The 20,933-nt window shown below is 40.5% G+C and overlaps 1 protein-coding gene across 7 annotated transcripts in view; it reads right to left on the bottom strand.

Annotated features, from left to right (window-relative positions):
• RHOBTB1 (Rho related BTB domain containing 1) overlaps window positions 1-20,933 on the bottom strand; it is a 141,989-nt gene that overhangs the window by 8,979 nt on the left and 112,077 nt on the right. For all 7 annotated transcript variants that reach the window (XM_018042282.1, XM_018042279.1, XM_018042280.1 and 4 more), the window contains 3 exons: window positions 13,867-14,052; window positions 7,707-8,686; window positions 5,376-5,494 (listed from right to left, as the gene is read on the bottom strand). In XM_018042282.1, the coding sequence (XP_017897771.1) occupies window positions 5,376-5,494; window positions 7,707-8,686; window positions 13,867-14,052 (1,285 nt within the window). The remainder of the gene's footprint in view (window positions 1-5,375; window positions 5,495-7,706; window positions 8,687-13,866; window positions 14,053-20,933) is intronic.

Here is a 20,933-nt window from a genome sequence, read left to right as displayed (position 1 = left end):
ACTAGCATGAAATCAACTATACATCAATAAAAAATTTAAAAAGTATGTGTTAGCATGATAGACACACTTTATTTTTCCTGTGGCACAACCACATAGATTTGGAACTACTGGAAGGTTATCAGGTATCAGTAGACGCAGAGAATCTAGAGAGAGCTCGGCTTAGGACATCTTGGGGAATGGCTGGGTATGAGAATTGTTCCCTGGAGGATCCTGCTAGTCTTCTTCCTGAGCACCTGTAGTTATTGCACATATTCATCCAAGCTAGAGTCTGCTGAGGAGCCAGGGACTGCCTGGGAAGTAGAGTTCTGAATGGCTGGGCCTGGATCAACAGGGATATAAACGTTATAGCAGCTGTTCTTCATCTGAGGTTTCTCTCTCCACGAGACGTGCCCTGGCATCATAGAGAATGGCGCCACGAGTACTTGCTACTGGAATGATGATAAGAATTAACCTAATAGAAGGCCTCCTATGCACAAGGTACTGTGCTAATAAGCTTTCCACATGCATTATGTTTTGATCCTTATATCCTCTCTAGGAAGGAGAGACTATTGTTTTTGCCATTTTACAGATAAGTGAATGGAGGTTCAGGGAGGTTAAGTCTGGTGTCCAGGGTTGCAGAGCTAGGAAGCTGGGACTGATATTTGAACCCAGGAAATAAGATTCTAAAGTTGTGTTTGGAACTGCTGTGCAGGACTGGAAACCCTTCATGGTGAGGAAGAAAGCTATAATACAGCACTGTATCTCACTAAGAGTTTTCAAGAATTAGATTTCTGAGTTCAAAAGGATAAAAAGTTATAGACTTAATTCTGGTATGTACAGCATACAAAAATTATATTTATGATTACATTTATGTATGACATGATTATATCTGTATGTTATATATGATTACATCTATATTATATATTTAAATCTCTCTATATTTGTATGTATAAGTGTGTATATATATGTGTATGTATATGTATATGTGTATATATATATATATTTGTTTATAAATTGTCTCCACAATCTACAAGGGGCTTGTGGCCACTTCAGTCTTCTAATGGTGTGGTTGCAATTGTTTAGCTATAGCAACCATCTATATAATTTTCCTGCATAGCCACCAACCATCTCAGAGAGGGAAAATCCTCTCAGACAGAGCTTTCCCTAGGTGTATGAAAGAGAGAGCCCAGGAAAATTCCTAGAAATATTATGAAAATTACTCTTCCTCTCTCAGACACAGTGAGAACAATTGTGATTCTATTAATAAGTATGTGGATTACTACCCATCAATGACTTGACAAGTGTGATAATTTCAAATTTTTAGCATAACTTCTACAATAATAAATAAAACCTGGCAAGTAGAAACTATATCTGATATCATTTTAAAATACAGAAGCCACTGTATTGTAATTAATTGCTATTCCAGTAAATCTAACACAGTTGTATTTGTATGGATAAACATTTATGTATATATGCATTTATCTTACATAGACATGAACTTTTAGCACATGGAAAACATGGCAAATTACATATAGCAAAATTTGATTTCTCTAGAATGGTGTTTGGATTAGCACAATTTTTAAATAATTGGAAGTTAATTAAATTGTGAAACTTTAAAATTGGGGCCATTGTGATAACAAAAAATATACATTTTATGAAGTGCTAAGTGCTCTAAAGTGTTAGTGATTATAAATAAAGTCCCAGAGCTTCCTGTGAATACCTGTACTCTCAGGGATGGGGATGTTTCTGAAAATACTAGCTTGAAGGACAGGGTAAGGGGCTGGGGAAGGCCCAGAGATGTGTTGCTAAAATGCTGTGTGACCTTTAACAAATTATTCACCATCTCTGAACCTTAGTTTCCTCATCGGTGACAGGGGAGAGATTTGGAATAGATGACATCTAAAGCTTTTTCTTCACTAAGATTATGGACTCTGAAGATACTCAGATAACTTAAGCAATTTTTTCTAAGACTGTGTTCTCAGTAATGGCAAAATGGACATCCTAAATAAAAAGAAATTATTTTTGGCATCAGGAGATGATAGATTCCAGGAAGCAGCCCTGCCCCAACACTCCCAATGTCTTCAGAGCATTCTGACATTTGTAAGCATCTATGACCTACTGTTTCCTTCATGTTTAATATAACACTAACACTTTTATTTATAAAAGCAATGGCTCTTTTTGGCAAATAATGTTAGGGATCCTCGGAAGTAACCAACAAATGAAAATAAACAACATTTTAGAACATGCACTTTTTTTTCCCTCGCTGTTGATTTTTTTCCCTGAGATTTCAACATTACTAATAAACTGAGTAGCAACAGAGAGACCATTTTTATAGAACTTTAAAAAATCATATAAATAAAACAAATGGAATTAAAACGGTTGTGCCCTACCTGCTGAATGTAGCTTAAAAAAAAAAAAAAGAATACAATGCTACCGTAAACAATGACCCATATTCCAGTTTAGCTGGTTTAAAATTTTAATTGCAAAGATCAGCTCAGACTATTAGGCTTATAATTAGAGATGGTCTCATAGAGAATAAGAAAGTATTCTAGATCCAGAGCATTGCTTACCACAACATGGGCATGCATTTTTAATGAACCACTTGCTGAGTACCTCTGGGGAGAGAATTATGCTTACTGCTACATTAAAAGTAATGAGAAAAATAGAAGTAAAATACAGTGTCTTAAATATTAAATGACAAAAAAAGTTAAAAGAACATCAGTGGGCATATTTTATTCCTTTCTGGATATTCATGTGAATTCTATTAATGCAAAAAAAAAAAGGTTGAATTTTGTGGGGGACATCAGATTTACACAAAACAATAAAGAATAAAAAGGTGGCCTAGAAAGCACAGGCCCATGCATATACAGGCCTGAATTAACCATCGTACATTTACTCAGACTTCACCCAAGTACCTCTTCTTACCTCCATAACCATCTCTACCACACTCTGCTAGTTTAGGAAGGGACTAGGTGGCTTGTTTGTTACCTGAGGACTTTCAGGGGACAAAGACCTTGAACTCCTCATGGAAACAATTTAACAAGAATCCTCCAGGAAAATAGTCATTGACATCACTTCAGCCTTTGTATGTTTTAGGCACCGAATTTGATGCTTTACACACATACTTTCATGACTGACCTGCCCTTTGGAGATGGTTCTCTTGTGGTCCCCATATTAGAGATGAGGACGCAGGTCTAAAGAGGGTCGGTCACTTGCCCAAGCTCAAGCTGAGACTAGAGTTCATAACTATATAACAGAACACTTCCGTGTACCCTGGACATGAGGAGGGGCAGGAAAGACTGGACACATCCACAGCTCACGCCATTCTTCATATGCTAGGTGTCTTGGTATAGACTTCTGGTAGCTCGGTTCCATGGCCTTTGTGTTTTGAGCTGGGTTGAAACTACACATCTGTATCAGGCTCAGCTGTAGTTCTAAGTGGTGAGCAACCTAGTCCTTGAGGTGGGGAGGGGGGTGGGCAGGGTGATGCTAAACAGACGCCACCCCAGAGAGAGGCTGTCACACGAACAGACCCGTGTGCATTCACATCGGCCGCCAAGTTTCTGTTTTGGTCATCTCTCCTGCACATTTTAATCTGGAGACAATTACAATCCATTCTGAGAAGGGATAAAGGGGATTAGCATCAGTGAGGTCAGCTCTGACAGTGTCTCTTTATGCCTGGACCCTGGACCTCGATCAACTGCTCCCTGCCAGGTGACAAGCAGGTATCCTTGGGCACATACTTCGGCAAGCTGGAAAAAGAGGGGAAGTGAGTCTTGGGGCTCTTTTATCTTGAGAGATTACTGAAGGTGGTGCTGTGCCAGTTGGATGAGGTTTTATCAATTGGCGGCATCCCCCAATTTTCCTGACAAAGAGGGAAAGAATATCATCAATGCCACCAGCATCCACATAAGGCTGATGTTATTTTGCATTTAGTACTTATGAGGTGCTTCACAGGTACTGACACTCACACCTCGCAACCACATTACGGGTTATGATCACATTTTCCAGATAGGGAGGCTGGAGCTCAGAAAGGCGATCACTGGCCCAAGGTCAAACAGCTTGTATGCAGAGGAGTCAGGGATCTGAGCCCCACGGTCCCTTCACCGGGTAGCCTCTACCAGTTGCTGTGGTCTTAGTAATGATGCTCCCAGACACCTTTGATGGTAGAGGAAAGACTTCATTTAGCTGCAGGTGAGGACCTCCTGGTTTACGAAGGCTGGCAGACATCAGAAGAGGTCATCAGGATAATTCTAACATCTTTTCCCCAGACAGCAGACAGTCTTCGGCTGGAGGTTGGTTTAGGAGCAGCTGCAGTCTGTTCTGAAAGCAGGAGGGTGGCCTACTGACAGCCAGCCACCCTGGCTTGTGATTACAGGATTCTGTTTCCCTACTTGGGGATGCAAATGCAGGCTCCTGGGTCACAAAGGGAGTGCTCAGATTTCTAGTGTGAGGGCTCCCCTTTGAAGTTAGTTACTGTTTTCTGTGTTTCTGTTAAAAGTTTGGAAAGATGTTGAGATAAGCAAAAATAAGCCCATTAGGACAATAAGCTTGATGCGGTGTCCCCAGATTTATTTTTAAAAGATGGATAAGAAATATTTGCCAAACTCAACAAAAAATGTTTACCTCTAGACACAAGTTAGAAATGCTTGAAGGGAATTTTTCTTTCTTTCAGCTTGTGAAGAGCTTGTGAAGAGGTGGAGATACAAGGTCTCCAAGCTGCTGCTTGCTCTAATAATATCCCTTTGTTGGAGATAGGGCCAGCATTTGACAAGTGACCCAGTGGCTTCTACTAGATGTAACAAGCACTCTGAGAGACCCTTTGCTCCATCTCTGTTTCCCTAGAGGTGACAAACCCTAGAGTTGAGGCCCGTTAGGGCAGAGAGCCTCAGGGACTATCACAGATCAAGGGGACCTTGAGCATGACCCAGTACATCTCTCACCTTTAGGATAAGGAGACTGAGGCACAGCAAGGGGGCTTTTTAAGGTCCCTCATCTGTTGTTGGCAGAGTCAAGCCCAGGTTTAAGTGACTGAAGACACTTTTCACTGTCTCCAACTTCTATAAGACAGTGTGCCCCTTCTTTGAGGGGATTTTGATAGTACCTTGCCTGGTGACATTTGTTAAAAAATATATCTGTACATGTTTTCAGGGATGAGGAACCCTGTGAGGATGAAAGGATATGGGGGGACTTGGGGGTTCACACATAGCAAGTGAACAACAGGCTTCTCGTAATTGCAGAGTTATGGAAAGAGGGTGACGTGATACTCAGGTATTGCCTAAAAAAGTCTTCCAAGTTAGCAGTTAAAGAATCGAAGTCCTCTGGCAACACTTTCTAATACAAATACACATACATATTCATTAAGATGCCGCTTGGGCTTTTCGGAAGGCACCTACCTCACTGTTGGCGCTTTCGACAAATGACCCCCCGAACATAGCAGCCATCCACTTGCAGCTACAGATCAGCAGCGGTTTGTGGGCACTGATGGCTCCATCGTCCAACTTAAACGTCACATCTGCTCAAGGATGGAGGAAGCACAAGCCTGTAAGCCAGCCTCACCAGGGGTTCCATCCACATCCATCCGCCTAGTCTCATCTCTCTTCCATACCCTTAACCACTGATGTGGTGTCCACCCCCACCTCGGGCACCAATTCTCTCCATGTCCTCCAAGGATATAAGGAGTAAGCATTTAAAATTATGCATAAAGTCACAACACAAATACTGTGAACCATAAAGTAATATAAAGGAGATGAATAGTCTTTTCTTATTTAGAAAAGTTTCAACATGGAGAACAGTAGAAAGAAGAATAAAACAGTAACTGGTTTATCACATGCTTAATTTTGTCATGTTTGCCTTAGCTATATAAAACGTTTGTAGACATTTTTTAACAGCGTACTTCAAGAAAAGTTATGACCAACCTAGACAGCATATTAAAAAGCAGAGACATTACTTTGCCAAAGGTCCGTCTAGGCAAAGCTATGGTTTTTCCAGTAGTCACGTATGGATGTGAGAGTTGGACCATAAAGAAAGCTGAGCACCGAAGAATTGATGCTTTTGAACTGTGGTGTTGGATAAGACTTTTGGGAGTCCCTTGGAGAGCAAGGAGATCCAACCAGTCCATCCTAAAGGAAATCAGTCCTGAATATTCATTGGAAGGACTGATGCTGAAGCTGAAACTCCAATACTTTGGCCACCTGATGCGAAGAACTGACTCACTAGAAAAGACCCTGATGCTGGCAAAGATTGAAGGTGGGAGAAGAAGGGGATGATAGAGGATGAGATGGTTGGATGGTATCACTGAGTCAATGGACATGGGTTTGAGTAAACTCCGGGAGTTGGTGATGGACAGGGAGGCCTGGCATGCTGTGGTTCATGGGGTCACAAAGAGTTGGACACTACTTTGCCAAGAATTTTCTAAAAATAAGATTCTCCTAGATAACCATACCATTATAACTCTTAAGAAAATCAGCAATAATTCCTTAATATCATCCATTATGTAGTTCATGTCCAATTTTTTCTAATTACCCCCAACTGTATTTTATAGGCTTTTTTTGTTTTTAATATAAAGAATCCAGTTTAGGCTCCCACTCTGTGTTTGGTTACTATTCCTCTCTAGTAAGGAAAAGGAGATTTCGTCAATTTCACTTAAGGTCCATTGTTTCATTTACTGCAGGTAAATCTTTGTAACATTTCATTAACTTTCAAGACTCTCTACCATGATCGTCAATGTTTGGAGTAAATATTACTCAAAGTTTAAAAATTAATTAACGGATTCAGTGACCAGTTATTAAATGCATACTTCTATGACAGGAATTATGAAAGATGAAGACAAAAACAGAAATATCTATATAATAATGGAAGTCAAGAAGTCAAATTTTTACAATGAAACATACACAGAGAGGACAATTACAGAACAAAATTAGCACAAGTCCTATGTGGACAGGGAGGCCTGGCGTGCTGCGATTCATGGGGTTGCAAAGAGTCGGACACGACTGAGCGACTGAACTGAACTGAACTGATGAGATAGGATAAGCATGGGCCAGTCACCCATCGTAGATACAGGTTATCAGGATGCTTAAGCAATTATGTAAGGGTGCTGTGGGCAACCCTTGGCGCAGTTATCAAAGACAACGAAGGGACAAAAAGCATCCAGGCGAGCAGGGCACAGGATGGTGAGAACCCAAAGGAGAAGGGGGAGAAACTGATGAGGCTTTCCAGATGGGACCCTTTCCAGGGGGTCACCAAAACGGCCTCAAGGATTTCAGCGACCCTGGGACCAAAGGCTGCTGTTCTTTTGTCATCGGTGCATGCTAATTGGTGAGAAGAAAATATCAGGGAAGGAATCCTGAAGGGCAACTATGAGTACTGAGCTGACTGGCTCAGGCTCAGGGGTAGCTTGACCTACCTTTGAGAAGCACTATGACACCATGGGGCTCTAGGAGGCAGCGTGCATTCAAATCCTGGCTCCACCACTGACTGCTGGTATAAACCATAGGCCAGTTACCTAATCTCCCTGCCCCTCAGTTTCCCCATCTGCAAAATGGAGATCATCATATTTTACCTTTAAGTGTGATAAGAATGAAATCGGTGAATACGTATAACTTAGGTACATCAGGGGGAAAGTTCTTACACGTGTCAGTGATCGTTATCCCCCCTCCTCATGTTTGGCTAATGTTTGATAAAACGCAACCAAAGGTACTGATGGCTTTGCCATTGGACCTGCTCACCTGAGAATGTCCCCTTGCTGAGACACTCTTTTATCCGATTGGCTTTCCGGACATGAAACGCTTTCGTGATCTCCTGGTTCATGAAGGCTTCCTTGTTCATGATGTTTTCCACCATCATCCGCAAATCAAACATCTCCAGGACCTCTGCGATCTGAGCCAGGCCCACCAGATCTTTTTCCTTTTCATCCAGTTGCCCCGTATAGAGAAACTGGAGCAGGGTCCTGAAAGGGCCTGGCTGGACGGACGCGTCCATCCTGACCACGGTCATGGGGCCCAGCCGCTTTGAGACGGGGTTGACCTGCAGCTCCTTGTGCATGCCGATGAAGCCCTTACTCCAGCCTGACAGGGCCTGCGTCTCTGCCACCAGGTCCTCGGCGTCCAGCCCCGGGGTCTCCTGTTGGGACAGGTTCTGGCTCGAGGGGGTCCACTGATCAGCCTGAGGCGTCCTTGGGGTGCCCTCTTCCCTTTCCTCATCTGGGTCAAGACTCTGTGCCCACTCCTGGGAATCCCTGCTTTGCTTCTCTCTCTCACAAGCTCCTTCACTCCAGTGGGGGGTTTCTTCACATTCCATTAAAAAAAGATCATAAAACTTGGAAGAGGAGGTAGCGAGGTAAATTCGGTGTGCAAAGATCTGCTCCTGGTCCTGGAGGAGGAAGAGGACATCAGCACACAGAGGATTGTCCAGTAAACAGGCAGCTTCGTTCGTCCCCGTGGAGGGACATTCTGGAACTTTGATGACCGGTGGGGGGGCTTTTGGAGGTAGGAACGGTGCCTGAAGTAAAGGCTTCTGGACTTTCTTCAGGTGGGATTTCCAGAACTGCAAGTGCCGTCGCGAAATGAGTGCTGCTCGGATTGCGTTGTCAAACACGTCTTTGATGCCAAACTGGTCAAACACACTTGTTTCATAGTAGGGTATACCCAGTTCCTTTGCAACCTCTCGGCCTTTTTCTGGAGGCAGAATATCCCCTCTCTTTATGGGCCTGAAATAGAATATTTTTAACATTAGAATCAGTCTTATTTCAGGAAAAAATTAGTAATCAGGGACTATCTAAGCACCTAATTGAATTATACATTTTAAATCCTATTCAGACTTTTTATTAGACTCTTGAAAAATCTCCTACCAACTTCAAATCTTTCAAATATAAAGGACTTATGATGGCAGGGGAAAAAATGCTTTCAGTAGTAACAACAATAACTCAAGCATCAGCCATTTCACTAGCTGTTTGTTCCTGGGTAAGTTACTTAACGTTTTTCTCAGTTTTCCCATCTGTAAAATGGAAAGAATAATAGTAAGTACTTGCATCTTAAAGGATGACTGAAAGGTTTAAATGAGATAATTAGCCCAGCATAGTACCTGTTCCACAGTGAGTGCTTGATCAGTGTTATCTGATAACCATCATTATTGCCACAATCAGCATCATTTTCATCATTTTCCCCTTATGCTTACATTTTGCTTTATAACTTAAAAAGGAATCCATGTTCATTTTCTCACTTGGGCCTCCCAGTATCCCTATGGATGCTGTTTTCATTCTGTATCCTGAAGAAACAGGCAGAAAGTTTCAAGGTCCTTTCCACTTGGGAAATGTCTTAAGGTCACATTTTAAAGTCACTGAGAGCACTTTACTAAGCAGTCAGAATCCAGAACTCCCTAGTTCTAGGCTAACTGATCCATGTCCAACAGCTCACCTAAGTCTCCTCTATTAGTTTTGTGAACCTTCTTTCATATCTCACTCTTTTCCCCTCTTCAATCAGGCAATCATCTTTTGCCCGGATTAGTACATTAGCCTCTTAACTCATCTTTCTTCAGAATTTTCCCACATTTTAGCTCATAGCATTCACTGTTACACAAAAATTTCTTATGTACCACAAGTATGACTTAGCTGCAATTCTTTAAAAAAATTTCCTCTGGTTCCATAGAGCCCAGGGAATAAAGTCTAAACCCTTTAGACTGGCACACAAGGCCCATTTACAGTCCAATCAACCCCCAAGAAGCCAAGCTTCTGGAATCAGTATTGGTAGGCAGAATAGTGCTGTAATTACAGTATAACCGTGATCAAGACACAGATGAATTCCAAAACGCAGGCAAGATAGGATCTGTCGTTACACTGTTCACAAACACATACTTGATTCTGAAATGCACTCTTAGGAGATGATCTTCCTAAATAAAATATCTGGTGTACAGGACCAAGGGCGATGTGTGTGTGACAGGGACAGGTCTTAGGAGAAATAAGGTAATACTGGGTAGAATTTGGATTTGAGGATCTAGATGGAAATGAGGGAAAACTGTACGGAGTTGCAGAGGTGGAAGTGAAGCACAGAAAAGAAGGGTTAAGGTCAAGCTTTGCTCCTATGGGCTTTCGGTGGATTACTAATTGAAGAATCTCTTTAAGACTTAGCTCAGATACTCCTTCATGAAACCTCAGAATTGTCTATGGAAAGGACTGTGCCCTGGAGCTCTGTAACTCTCCTTCAGGCCTCTACACACGCAGGGTGTGAGGCCTGAGTATCCTAACCTTTGACACAGAAAGTTCTGAGGCCCGGGGCTAGTGTCTCACTTGCCAGGAGGCCTCTTTCCCTCTGCGTGGCTTATAATATGCAGTTCTTAGTCCATGTATTTAAGGATAGAAGGAACATGAAATGTTTTTAGGACATTTATCCAAGAGGTACCTAGAACATCAGAAATTATCTTGACAAAGTACATTTGCTTTTGCTGTGAGAGCATAAAAACTTATGTCCATATAAAATTTTATAATAAGCTTATTAAGGCAAAGTACCTACTACCTGGAAGGAAGGTAGTAATATCAACATTTTGGGAAAACCTATGTTTACCAGCAAAAAACAAAGTTAAGAATAAAACTCATGTACAATTATTTTTAAAAAGAATATTGAAGGAGTACATGTTTTAAAAAAACTCTTATTCCTCCCAAGATTGGTATCCACATTTTATATAGATGGAAACAAATTCTCCTTCAAGCTGTAATTTAAATGTGTGACACTCTAAAAATAACACCACCAGAGAGCCATTTAAAAAGCAGTATTGCTGTTTTTAACCATAGGTCTATATAATCTTTAAAAACCGGACACGGCCACCTCAGGAATGAAATACTCTAAGATGGAGGAAAATGAGAAGGTTAAAAATACTTGGATATGAGTATTTGCATGAATTTGATGTTTCTGGGGCCAAGAATCATAGACGACGGCTCTGAATTTCAGTTCAGTCGCTCAGTCGTGTCCGATTCTTTGCGACCCCATGGACTGCAGCACTTCAGGCTTCCCTCTCCATCACCAACTCCTGGAGCTTACTCAAACTCATGTCCATTGAGTCGGTGATGCCATCCAACCATCTCATCCTCTGTCTTCCCCTTTTCCTCCCACCTTTAATCATTCTCAGCATCAGGGTCTTTTCAAATGAGTCAGCTCTTCGCATCAGGTGGCCAGAGTATTGGGGTTTCAGCCTCAGCATCAGTCCTTCCAGTGTAATCCAGGACTGGTCTCCTTTAGGATGGACTGGCTGGATCTCCTTGCAGTCCAAGGAACTCCCAAGAGTCTTCTCCAACACCACAGTTCAAAAGCATCAATTCTTTGGTGTGCAGCTTTCTATATAGTCCAACTCTCACATCCATACATGACTATCCAGACATGAATTTCACCTACCTTTATTATAAATCTTAATTTCCAGAAAGACATTATGATGAGTAACTAACATTTTGTTTAACACTTTACCAAGTTCAAAGTGCTTATTTATTTTTTGGCTGTACTTGGCAACATGCAGGATCTTAGATCCCCAACCAGGAATCAAATGAGCCTCTCTTGCATTGGGAGCCGAGTCTTCACCACTGGACTACCAGGGAAGGCCCCAAAGCACTTTTATACACCATATCATAATTAGAGAACTCACTTTAAGCTCTGGCCAACCATTTTACAAAAATCGGTTCCTGACTAAGAGGTGATGGTGAAATGAACACTGGGGTACATGTGTCTTTTAGAATTGTGGTTTTCCCAGGGTATATGCCCAAGCAGGATTTCTGGGTCAGATGATTTATTCTTACTTTTTAAAGGAATCTCTATACTGTTTTCTGTAATGGCTTTGTCAGTTTACATTCCCACCAACAGTGCAGGTGGGTTCCCTTTTCTTCACATCCTCTCCAGCATTTATTGTTTATAGATTTTTTTTTTTTTGGATGACCATTCTGACTGGTGTGAGGTGATACCTCACTGTAGTTTTGATTTGCATTTCTCTAATAATGAGCGACGTGGAGCATCCTTTCATGTGTTTATTGGCCCCGGGTATGTCTTCTTTCATCTGCATGCAGGTCAGGGAGCAGCAGTTAGGACTGGACAGGGAACAACAGACTGGTCCAAATAGGAAAAGGAGTACGTCAAGGTTGTATATTGTCACTGTGCTTATTTAACTCATGTGCAGAGTACATCATGAGAAACGCTGGGCTGGAAGAAGCACAAGCTGGAATCAAGATTGCCAGGAGAAATATCAATAACCTCAGATATGCAGATGACACCACCCTTATGGCAGAAAGTGAAGAGGACCTAAAAAGCCTCTTGATGAAAGTGAAAGAGGAGAGTGAAAAAGTTGGCTTAAAGCTCAACATTCGGAAAACGAAGATCATGGCATCTGGTCCCATCACTTCATGGGAAATAGGTGGGGAAACAGTGGAAACAGTGGCTGACTTTATTTTTTTGGGCTCCAAAATCACTGCAGATGGTGACTGCAGCCATGAAATTAAAAGACGCTTACTGCTTGGAAGAAAAGTTATGACCAATCTAGACAGTATATTAAAAAGCAGAGACATTGCTTTGCCAACAAAGGTCTGTTTAGTCAAAGCTATGGTTTTTCCAGTAGTCATGTATGGTTGTGAGAGTTGGACTATAAAGAAAGCTGAGTGACGAAGAATTGATGCTTTTGAACTGTGGTGTTGGAGAAGACTCTTGAGAGTCCCTTAGAGAGCAAGGAGAGCCAACCAGTACATCCTAAAGGAAATCAGTCCTGAATATTCATTGGAAGGACTGATGCTGAAGCTGAAACTGTAATATTTTGGCCATGTGATGTAAAAAGCTAATTCATTTGAAAAGACTCTGATGTTGGGAAAGATTGAAGGTGGGAGGAGAAGGGGACGACAGGAGATGAGATGGTTGCATGGCATCACTGAGTCAGTGGCATGAGTTTGGGTAAACTCCGGGAGTTGGTGATAGACAGGGAGGCCTGGCATGCTGCAATTCATGGGGTTGCAAAGAGTTTGACACGACTGAGACTGAAGTGAAGTGATGTATTCTTTGGAGAAACATCTGTTTATGTCTTTTGCCCATTTTTTGATTGGGTTATTTGTTTTGCTGATATTGAGCTGTATGAACTGCTAATAGATTTTGGAGATTAACCCTTTGTCAGTTGCTTAATTTACAGCCAGGACATGAAAACAACCTAGATGTCTATCTCCACATGAATGCATAAAGAAGTTGGTATATATTTATACAATGGAATATTACTCAGCCATAAAAGGAACATATTTGAGTCAGTTGTAGTGAGGTAGATGACCCTAGAGCCTCTTATACATAGTGAATTAAGTCAGAAAGAGAAAAACAATTATTGTATATTAATGCATACATATATGGAACCTATAAAAATAGTACTGATGAACCTAGTAGAGAACAGACTTTTGGACACAGCCGGACAAGGTGAAGGCAGGATGCATTGAGAAAGTAGCATTAACATATATACACTATCATGTGTAAAATAGATAACGGGAAGTTGCTAAATAACACAGGAAGCCCAGCCTGGCACTCTGTGATGACCTAGGGGGTGGGATGTGGGAAGGGGAGGGAGGATCAGGAAGGAAGGGATACACACACACACACATACACACACACACACACGATTCATTTGCATTGTTGTATGGCAGAAACCAACACAAAACTGTCAAGCAATTTTCCAGCAATTAAAAAATATGTACAATTTTTAAAAAAAGAGGTAATGGTGAACATGAGAGGGGTCAGGACATATCTCTTCCTCATGATTAACCAGCTAACTTAAAGCATTCAGACTGATTGATGGGATCTTGGAGCCACTAAAGAACAGAACCCAAGGCTACAAAGACATCTGCTACCTCTAAATTTTAATTTAACTGGCACACTGAGTCCCCTGGCTTACCTTGCTAAAGGGCGTCTGGCTCTATTAACAGCTTCAAGATCAGCATAGCGGAGATCTAGCTGGCAGCCAACTAGAACAACAGGTGTGCGAGGGCAAAAGTGCTTGATCTCTTGATACCACATGGTTTTCACATGATTTAGGGAATTGGGATTAGCGATCGAAAAACAGAGGACCACAACATCGGACCTACAAGGAAATCACAAAAGAAGCTGTATTACTTTTTCACTTTTATTTTCTCTTTTATCATTAGGATTCCTCCCCTTCCCCATCCATCGAATGGCATATCATTTCACAATTAAAAAAAAATACCAGATATTAAAATACATCTTGGAGTCATGCAAACAGCCCATTAAGCCCCCACATTGCAGCCCCCACACAGCCTGAGTTCATGTCCATGTTGCACTGTAGGAGGCCTAGGCATTGAAAAGTTCTGGATGAAGTTATTTCACAGGATAGATGGTTACCCAAACTGGACTCAGTCCTGGAACCACCACATGCTGAACTATTTCTGTTCATCACAAGAAATAGTTTCAAGATAAAAGAAAATAAAAACTACCATTTACCAGTGTAAACAGAAAGGTGATGATGACTCAATGAGATAAAGCAAACAGTTTAAACATTGCAGAAAATGTAACAGGTATTTGCTGTACAGGGTCGGCAAATACACAGAAGGATTTCTGCCCTTCTTCACCCTTAAGCACAAATGTAGAGAGCACAACCACTTAATCTGTTTCTGAAAAGAAAGAGTCCTGAATTTGCAGGAATTTCCACTTTTTGTTAGGTATAAGGTAAGACGGTAGTATTTAACAAAACACTAGCCAGAGTTAGATGGATGGCTAATAAGATGAGAAAATGTTGGAAGCAGCTTTATCAAATGTTATGTATGACATATAGCAGGTATACGGAAAAAGGAAAATTGTTTTATAGTCAGTTGTGACATAAGAATCTTCCATGTTTTATATAATAACTTACCATTCTAGAAGCCAAAGAACTGTTTTATAAAACAGTTGTTCAATTATGGTGTTTGATAGAGAACTGCTAGAAGGCATCTTTAACAAGAATTATATACCATCTTTCTAGGTTAAAATATGCAGAATGATGACATTGAAAACATGGAGGCAGAAAAATATAAAGAATAGAAAAAGTTATACCCAAGGATTCAAGACTGTTTTGCAGTTATATTCAGAAATAAACTTACAACTTTATTAGATGTTAATTTATTGCCTTTATTATTTATGTAATGAGAAGAATGAAGTTGATGAATCAAAACACCTTCTTTTTAAATCATTAATGAGCTTTTCTCCCTCCATATCAATGAAGACAAATATATATATCCAGGCAACCATAAAATTTCTAAAAATAATCATTTGCAATGCAGCAAACTGCAGGGTGCTTACATTAAATGTAATTCACAAGTTGAGTCTTTAAATTTATATCCAAGAAAAACTGCACCAGACCCCAAGAAATAGAAAAATCCTGACATTAAGATATTTACAAATTATAAAGGAGGACCTAGGACTCAAAGCTGATGAAGTGTATTAATCTGCATGTTTAAAATGTCCTTGAAATAAAGATCTTATCAAAGATTCCTGGGCACTGGAAAATATAATGTGTATAAAAATATGCATAACTATATAAATGAAAGGAAAGCATGTCTTGTCTTTGGGATTCTGATTTAGTTAGTATAATATTCTGTGCACAGTCTTACTTCTAATCAGCATAAATAACGGTATCCAGTAAAGTCAAGAATGCTTTGAATTTTAGATTTTTTAGGAGCAGAATCTTCTATTATTCATAATACTATTTCTATAGGATATCTGATACAGCTCTGCTATAAGCTTCATCCCAATCATAAAATGAAGCCAAGAATTCCAGCACAGTGAGAGTAATATGGCAATATCTGAGGTTCAAAATCATAGAGAAAGAACTGAAGAACTATACCCAGCACGTAAATGTGGAATAGTACATACACATATGTAATAAAATTGTTCTAATTCGTACCTTCCATTTCCATATTAAGGCACACCGCTATAAAGGAAATCATTCTCAGAGCTTAATTTATATGACAGACATGTAGCAGAATGTCAATTCTGTTATCTAATTTTATGATACAGCATGTGAGGTTTTGAAATGAGAGCTAGCTCGGTTGCCAAGGTTACCGTGCTAACACTCATGCCATTGAACATATACTAGTTGCTATCCAGATGACCTGTAAACAAGTACAGACAGGACCCTGGGGGTTGGAAAAAATGGAATCTCCTGATGATAACAGCACAATGCCATTGCACAATACAGGTCCGGAGGGCCCAATTTCTAACCATGTCACATCAATATCTCAGTGCATGAAATGCTGTTGGAAAGCTGGAAAAATAATTCAACGCTCTGTAAATATTTTGCTTCAAAAGGATGATGGTTAAAGAGAAGAGGTTGTACTGAGAGCAACACTACCTCTGAAGCGAAAATAACTTATTGAGTCAAAATCCTATTTGCATCCTTGAAATGAAGTTATCCTTCTTCTAAAAATTTTTTTAAATGAACGTTTAGATGCTATGAGAATCTGTCCCCATGATTTTACATTGGAAGCAGACAAAAAATTAAATCATATTTGATCTACCAATCTGCTCAAATGTCTTTAGCACTTCTTGATTTAAATACCAATTCAAGTTAAGAAATATGACATAGAGATTATACAGAATCTTAGTGTTAAGACCTGCTGTATAAATGCAGTGTCCTAAAACTGATTTTAAGCAAAAGCCTGAGGATCAGTGGATGTAGGGACAGGGCTGTAGAAAGATGCTGTACTGACACACTCCTCCTCCCCCAGCATTCTTTTCTAATTCCTAAATTTCAACACATCAGTATCCTCTATGATATAAACACCTATACAACCAAGTAACTATTTTGAGAATGCCATTTATTCCCTCTAGATTTTGAGCCATTTTTCTATCTAGTTGAAGAAGGCACAAAACCTGCAGCTAAGAATATCTCCAGCTTTAGGCAGAATTCCAAGGAGCTAGAGATATTAAATAACTTTTAATCAAAACATTCATTCCTGGGTAGAGACTATTCAATGTCTGACATGAGTTTGTGTTTAAAAATGCCATTCCTGTGAGAGATAAAAAGGCAAGTTCTAGCATTTCTGCTTCCATGGCTCTGTTACATTTTTTTTTAACTTTGAAGAGTTGTGCTTAAAATAATTGAGTTGAATTTTAAAAAATAATTGGGAGGGGGAGGTGTAATGAGGACATTCGTACTTATTAGGCAGCAGAGTTGGCCTAGAAATGACCTCAGGGTTTCAATTTTAGCTGTAAAAAGAATCTGATAGGATTTAAATGGAGTCTTACAGCTATTTGGAATAGAAAGGATGAGAACTGGAGAATGCTGAGGCAAAAAGAACATAGGAGACGAAACTCAAGCTCCAGAACTTGAATACTGAGAAGAGTAGGAAGAGGTTTGGATTTTTTTTTTTTTTTTTTGACTGAGCTACGTGGGTCTTATTCTTTCAAAGAAAGTCGAGATTACAAAGGATCTAAGTGTTTGGTCTTGGTTGCTTGCCTATGAATGTTTATTTATTTTTTTTTGGAGAAAACTGTGATTTATTGTTTTTAAGGGGAATATGTCAGTATAAAAGTTTCATGAGGGTACTGACATATCAAATAATGCCTGTGAAACAATCCGAAGTAAATTCATCAATATGTGTTGAAACAACTGCAGACCTACAGCTTAATGGAGCTGTGGGAGGCAGGGAGGAGACAGAGAGAGGCCTGGTCATCCCCCGAACGCTTGAGCTGATAAAGCTGTCAATTGCAGCAGTTCTTCTTCTTCTATAAGAATAAGTAATAAAAAACAAAAACAAAACAAAGCAAACACATTATATTTTTGCTACATTTCAAGGAGAACACAAAGATAGCACGCGAAAGATTGGCAAACATATTTGGATAACATAAGGAATGGATGCAAAGTTGGGGCCAATCTTTGTTGGAGGATTAAAGAAAAAAAATCTGAAAAAATGCAACTTACCCACATATCTTGGCCCAAGACAGACTTTTAAAAAATGCACTATATTATTATATTCTTTATTGTATATTTCTATGGGCCTAGAGTGAAATTTTTTACATGAAGTTTTAAAAAAATAGATTGCTATTAAATACAAGGTGGATTTTTCCTTTTAGGGTAATAATGTGTGTGTGTGTGTGTGTGTGTGTGTGTATACATATTTTTTTCTCTTTCAAGCTGGACTTTAAACACTAAATGCCACCCATTCTCATGGCCAGTCTTTATCATCTAGATTCAAATACAGCAAACTTAGTGGAAAAAGATCAGGGAAGCAAACAAATATTTTCTATTAGGAACGAATTGTCCATGTTCTCTACTGTCACAAAAGTACTTTCTATCTTCTTAGTTTGTCTTCCTTGCTTTGCCACCACTGTCCAGCTAAAGAGCTGTGGGCCTTGGGTTTTCTTATCTGCTTAAGTGAAAAAAAAAATTGCTAAATTATCCAGGCTAGCATGGGCAATGTAAAGGACAGTGGACTCCATCTAGTCCTCCAGATAGCTGTGAGCAGGACATCCACAGGCTCCCATCCAACTGGCCTCTTCCCAGTGTGCCAGTTCTGGCTGGGTCTCTTGTTAAGACCCTTACACTTGGTGACCAAGAATAAGCTAACAGTTCTGTTTACCTGACATCTTCTTGTAAGTATCTCCTTCTTAACATATACTTTTATACGTTTTCTATGGTAGGATTCCATATCTTCATGTCACTATTGCCTATTATTATTTCTAAGTGGAGACTCCCATATCCTTTATCGGTAGAGATCATGATCACATTTCAGTGGGTTTGTTTGTTAACATACACAAGTCTTCTTCTGGCAGAGACTCAAGTAGATGTCCCTGACCTCCTTCTCCCTCCCCAATAACCGAGGTAGGCTCTTTACAGAAACGTTTTTAAAACCATTCATGTCAACAATACACCTTTCATGCATATAGTCTGACAGCGCTGTGCAAACAGACAGATCAAAACATCACAAAACAGCTGGGAGCATGGCAGAAAAAAGGAATGTGTAACACGTGGCTGTGGAAAGTTTTAGTAGGGGAGCAGCCCGGTGTGTATGAGATGTGGAGGGAGTTGTCAGTGATGGTGAACATAACCACCTGGAGATGAATGGCTGTGTAAACTCATACTCATGGAAAATGGAAAGGCCTGTAGGGGAGCGCCTGGCAGGGGATCTGGGGAGAGCAGGGCAGAAACATGCAGTGCCCTGGATGTGAGCAGAGAAATCAAGTCAATACTTTACCAAGAGCAGTGAGGCTTCTTAAGTACAGATGTTATGTGGGGAAAACTGAAAACACCCTGAAATATATTCAGATTTGGGAGTGATTAGCATGCACAACTATTTCTCCCAAGCCCATAACTGTATGTTTAGCAGGAAGCAAATATTTTAAATCAGCCTTCCCCCACCCTCCAAAAATGGGACTAAAGCGATGCACCCTCTTAAGTGTAGGAAGGCCATACCAACATCCCACCAATGCCACCAAATCCTAAGACAGATAACACCCGATCTTAAAAATGGTTGGTTCTGCCATTATAGTGCAAAAATTACAGAAGCCAATGACTTGATCATATAAAAGCCTGTGTTATCATCCAATGTAACCAACTATTTTTTTAAACTTGATATCCCATTTTACAATCTATGCTTCCTTTAGTGCACAAATATTTTCTATGACTTATGATGGGGTTATGTCCTGATAAATCCATCATAAATTGAAAATATCATAAATCAAAAATGTATTTAATATACCTAATCTACCAAACATCATAGCTTCATTGCTGCTGCTGCTAAGTTGTGTCAGACTCTGTGCGATCCCATAGACAGCAGCCCACCAGGCTCCCCGGTCCCCGGGATTCTCAAGGCAAGAACACTGGAGTGGGTTGCCATTTCCTTCTCCAATGCATGAAAGTGAAGAGTGAAAGTGAAGTCGCTCAGTCGTGTCCGACTCTTCGCGACCCCATGGACTACAGCCTACCGGGCTTCTCCGTCCATGGGATTTTCCAGGCAAGAGTACTGGAGTGGGGTGCCATCGCCTTCTCCATAGCTTTGTTGAGCCTACCCTAGATGTCCTCAGAACATTTACATTAGCGTACAGTTGGGGAACATCAATGAACAAAAAGGCCGAATACTGTATACTGAATACTGTGCTGAATGTGAAGAATGCTTGTCTGGGTACAGAATGGTTGTAAATGTATCAATTGTTTACCCTGTTGACTGGTGTGACTGACTGGGAGCAGGGCTAGTACTTGGAAATAGCCAACCTGGGGAAAAGATCAGAATTCAAAGTATGTTTTCTACTGAATGTGTATTACTTTTGCACCATCATAAAACAGAAAAATTATAAGTTAGACCATTGTAAGTTAGAGACCGTCTGCATCCTTATACCTCACACAATGGTCAGAACAAGCTGAATGCATACGAAGCAGTGTGAAGCACAAGTAAGTGACTAAAAGAAACAGCGTAAGCAAGCTCATTTACCTCCTGGCCAATGAAAGCAGGAGACAGATGCAGAAAAGGCTTCCTTAAAGGAGAAGGTGCAATTGCAGGAATAAACTCCTTGCCTACTTCTCCTCATTCTCCTTTCTCTCTGGCTTGCTCTGAAGCTGCATGACTGAGGAGCTGCCTTCCTTCACGAAGGTGGACGTTTCCTCCGAAGAGCAAGGCTAGCTGCACACCTAATGGCACCTACATGTCAGCCAGACTGCCAGATGGGAGGGCTCTGGGATTAAACTTCTTGACACTTCTGAAACCAAACTGTAAACTAGCAAGATCGTCCCACCACTTTCACCCAGGCCTCGCCCCAGGCCTCTGTAAAATGATAAAGGCACAGGACCTGCCAAGTCACTTGCCCAGTATCAATAAGCAATCATTCAATCATCTCTCCCAGAAATATTAACTGATATCCTACTACGTGGCAGGTGCCCTTCCACACACTGGGGACACAGCGATTAGTTAAAGACACAAATCACTGTCCTCAGCATGCTTATCTGTGTCACGCTTATATTCTACCAGAGAACAG

This window comes from Capra hircus, chromosome 28 (genome assembly GCF_001704415.2).
Source record: "Capra hircus breed San Clemente chromosome 28, ASM170441v1, whole genome shotgun sequence".
Lineage (NCBI taxonomy): Eukaryota > Metazoa > Chordata > Mammalia > Artiodactyla > Bovidae > Capra > Capra hircus.
This window is presented reverse-complemented; position numbering and strand designations above follow the sequence as displayed.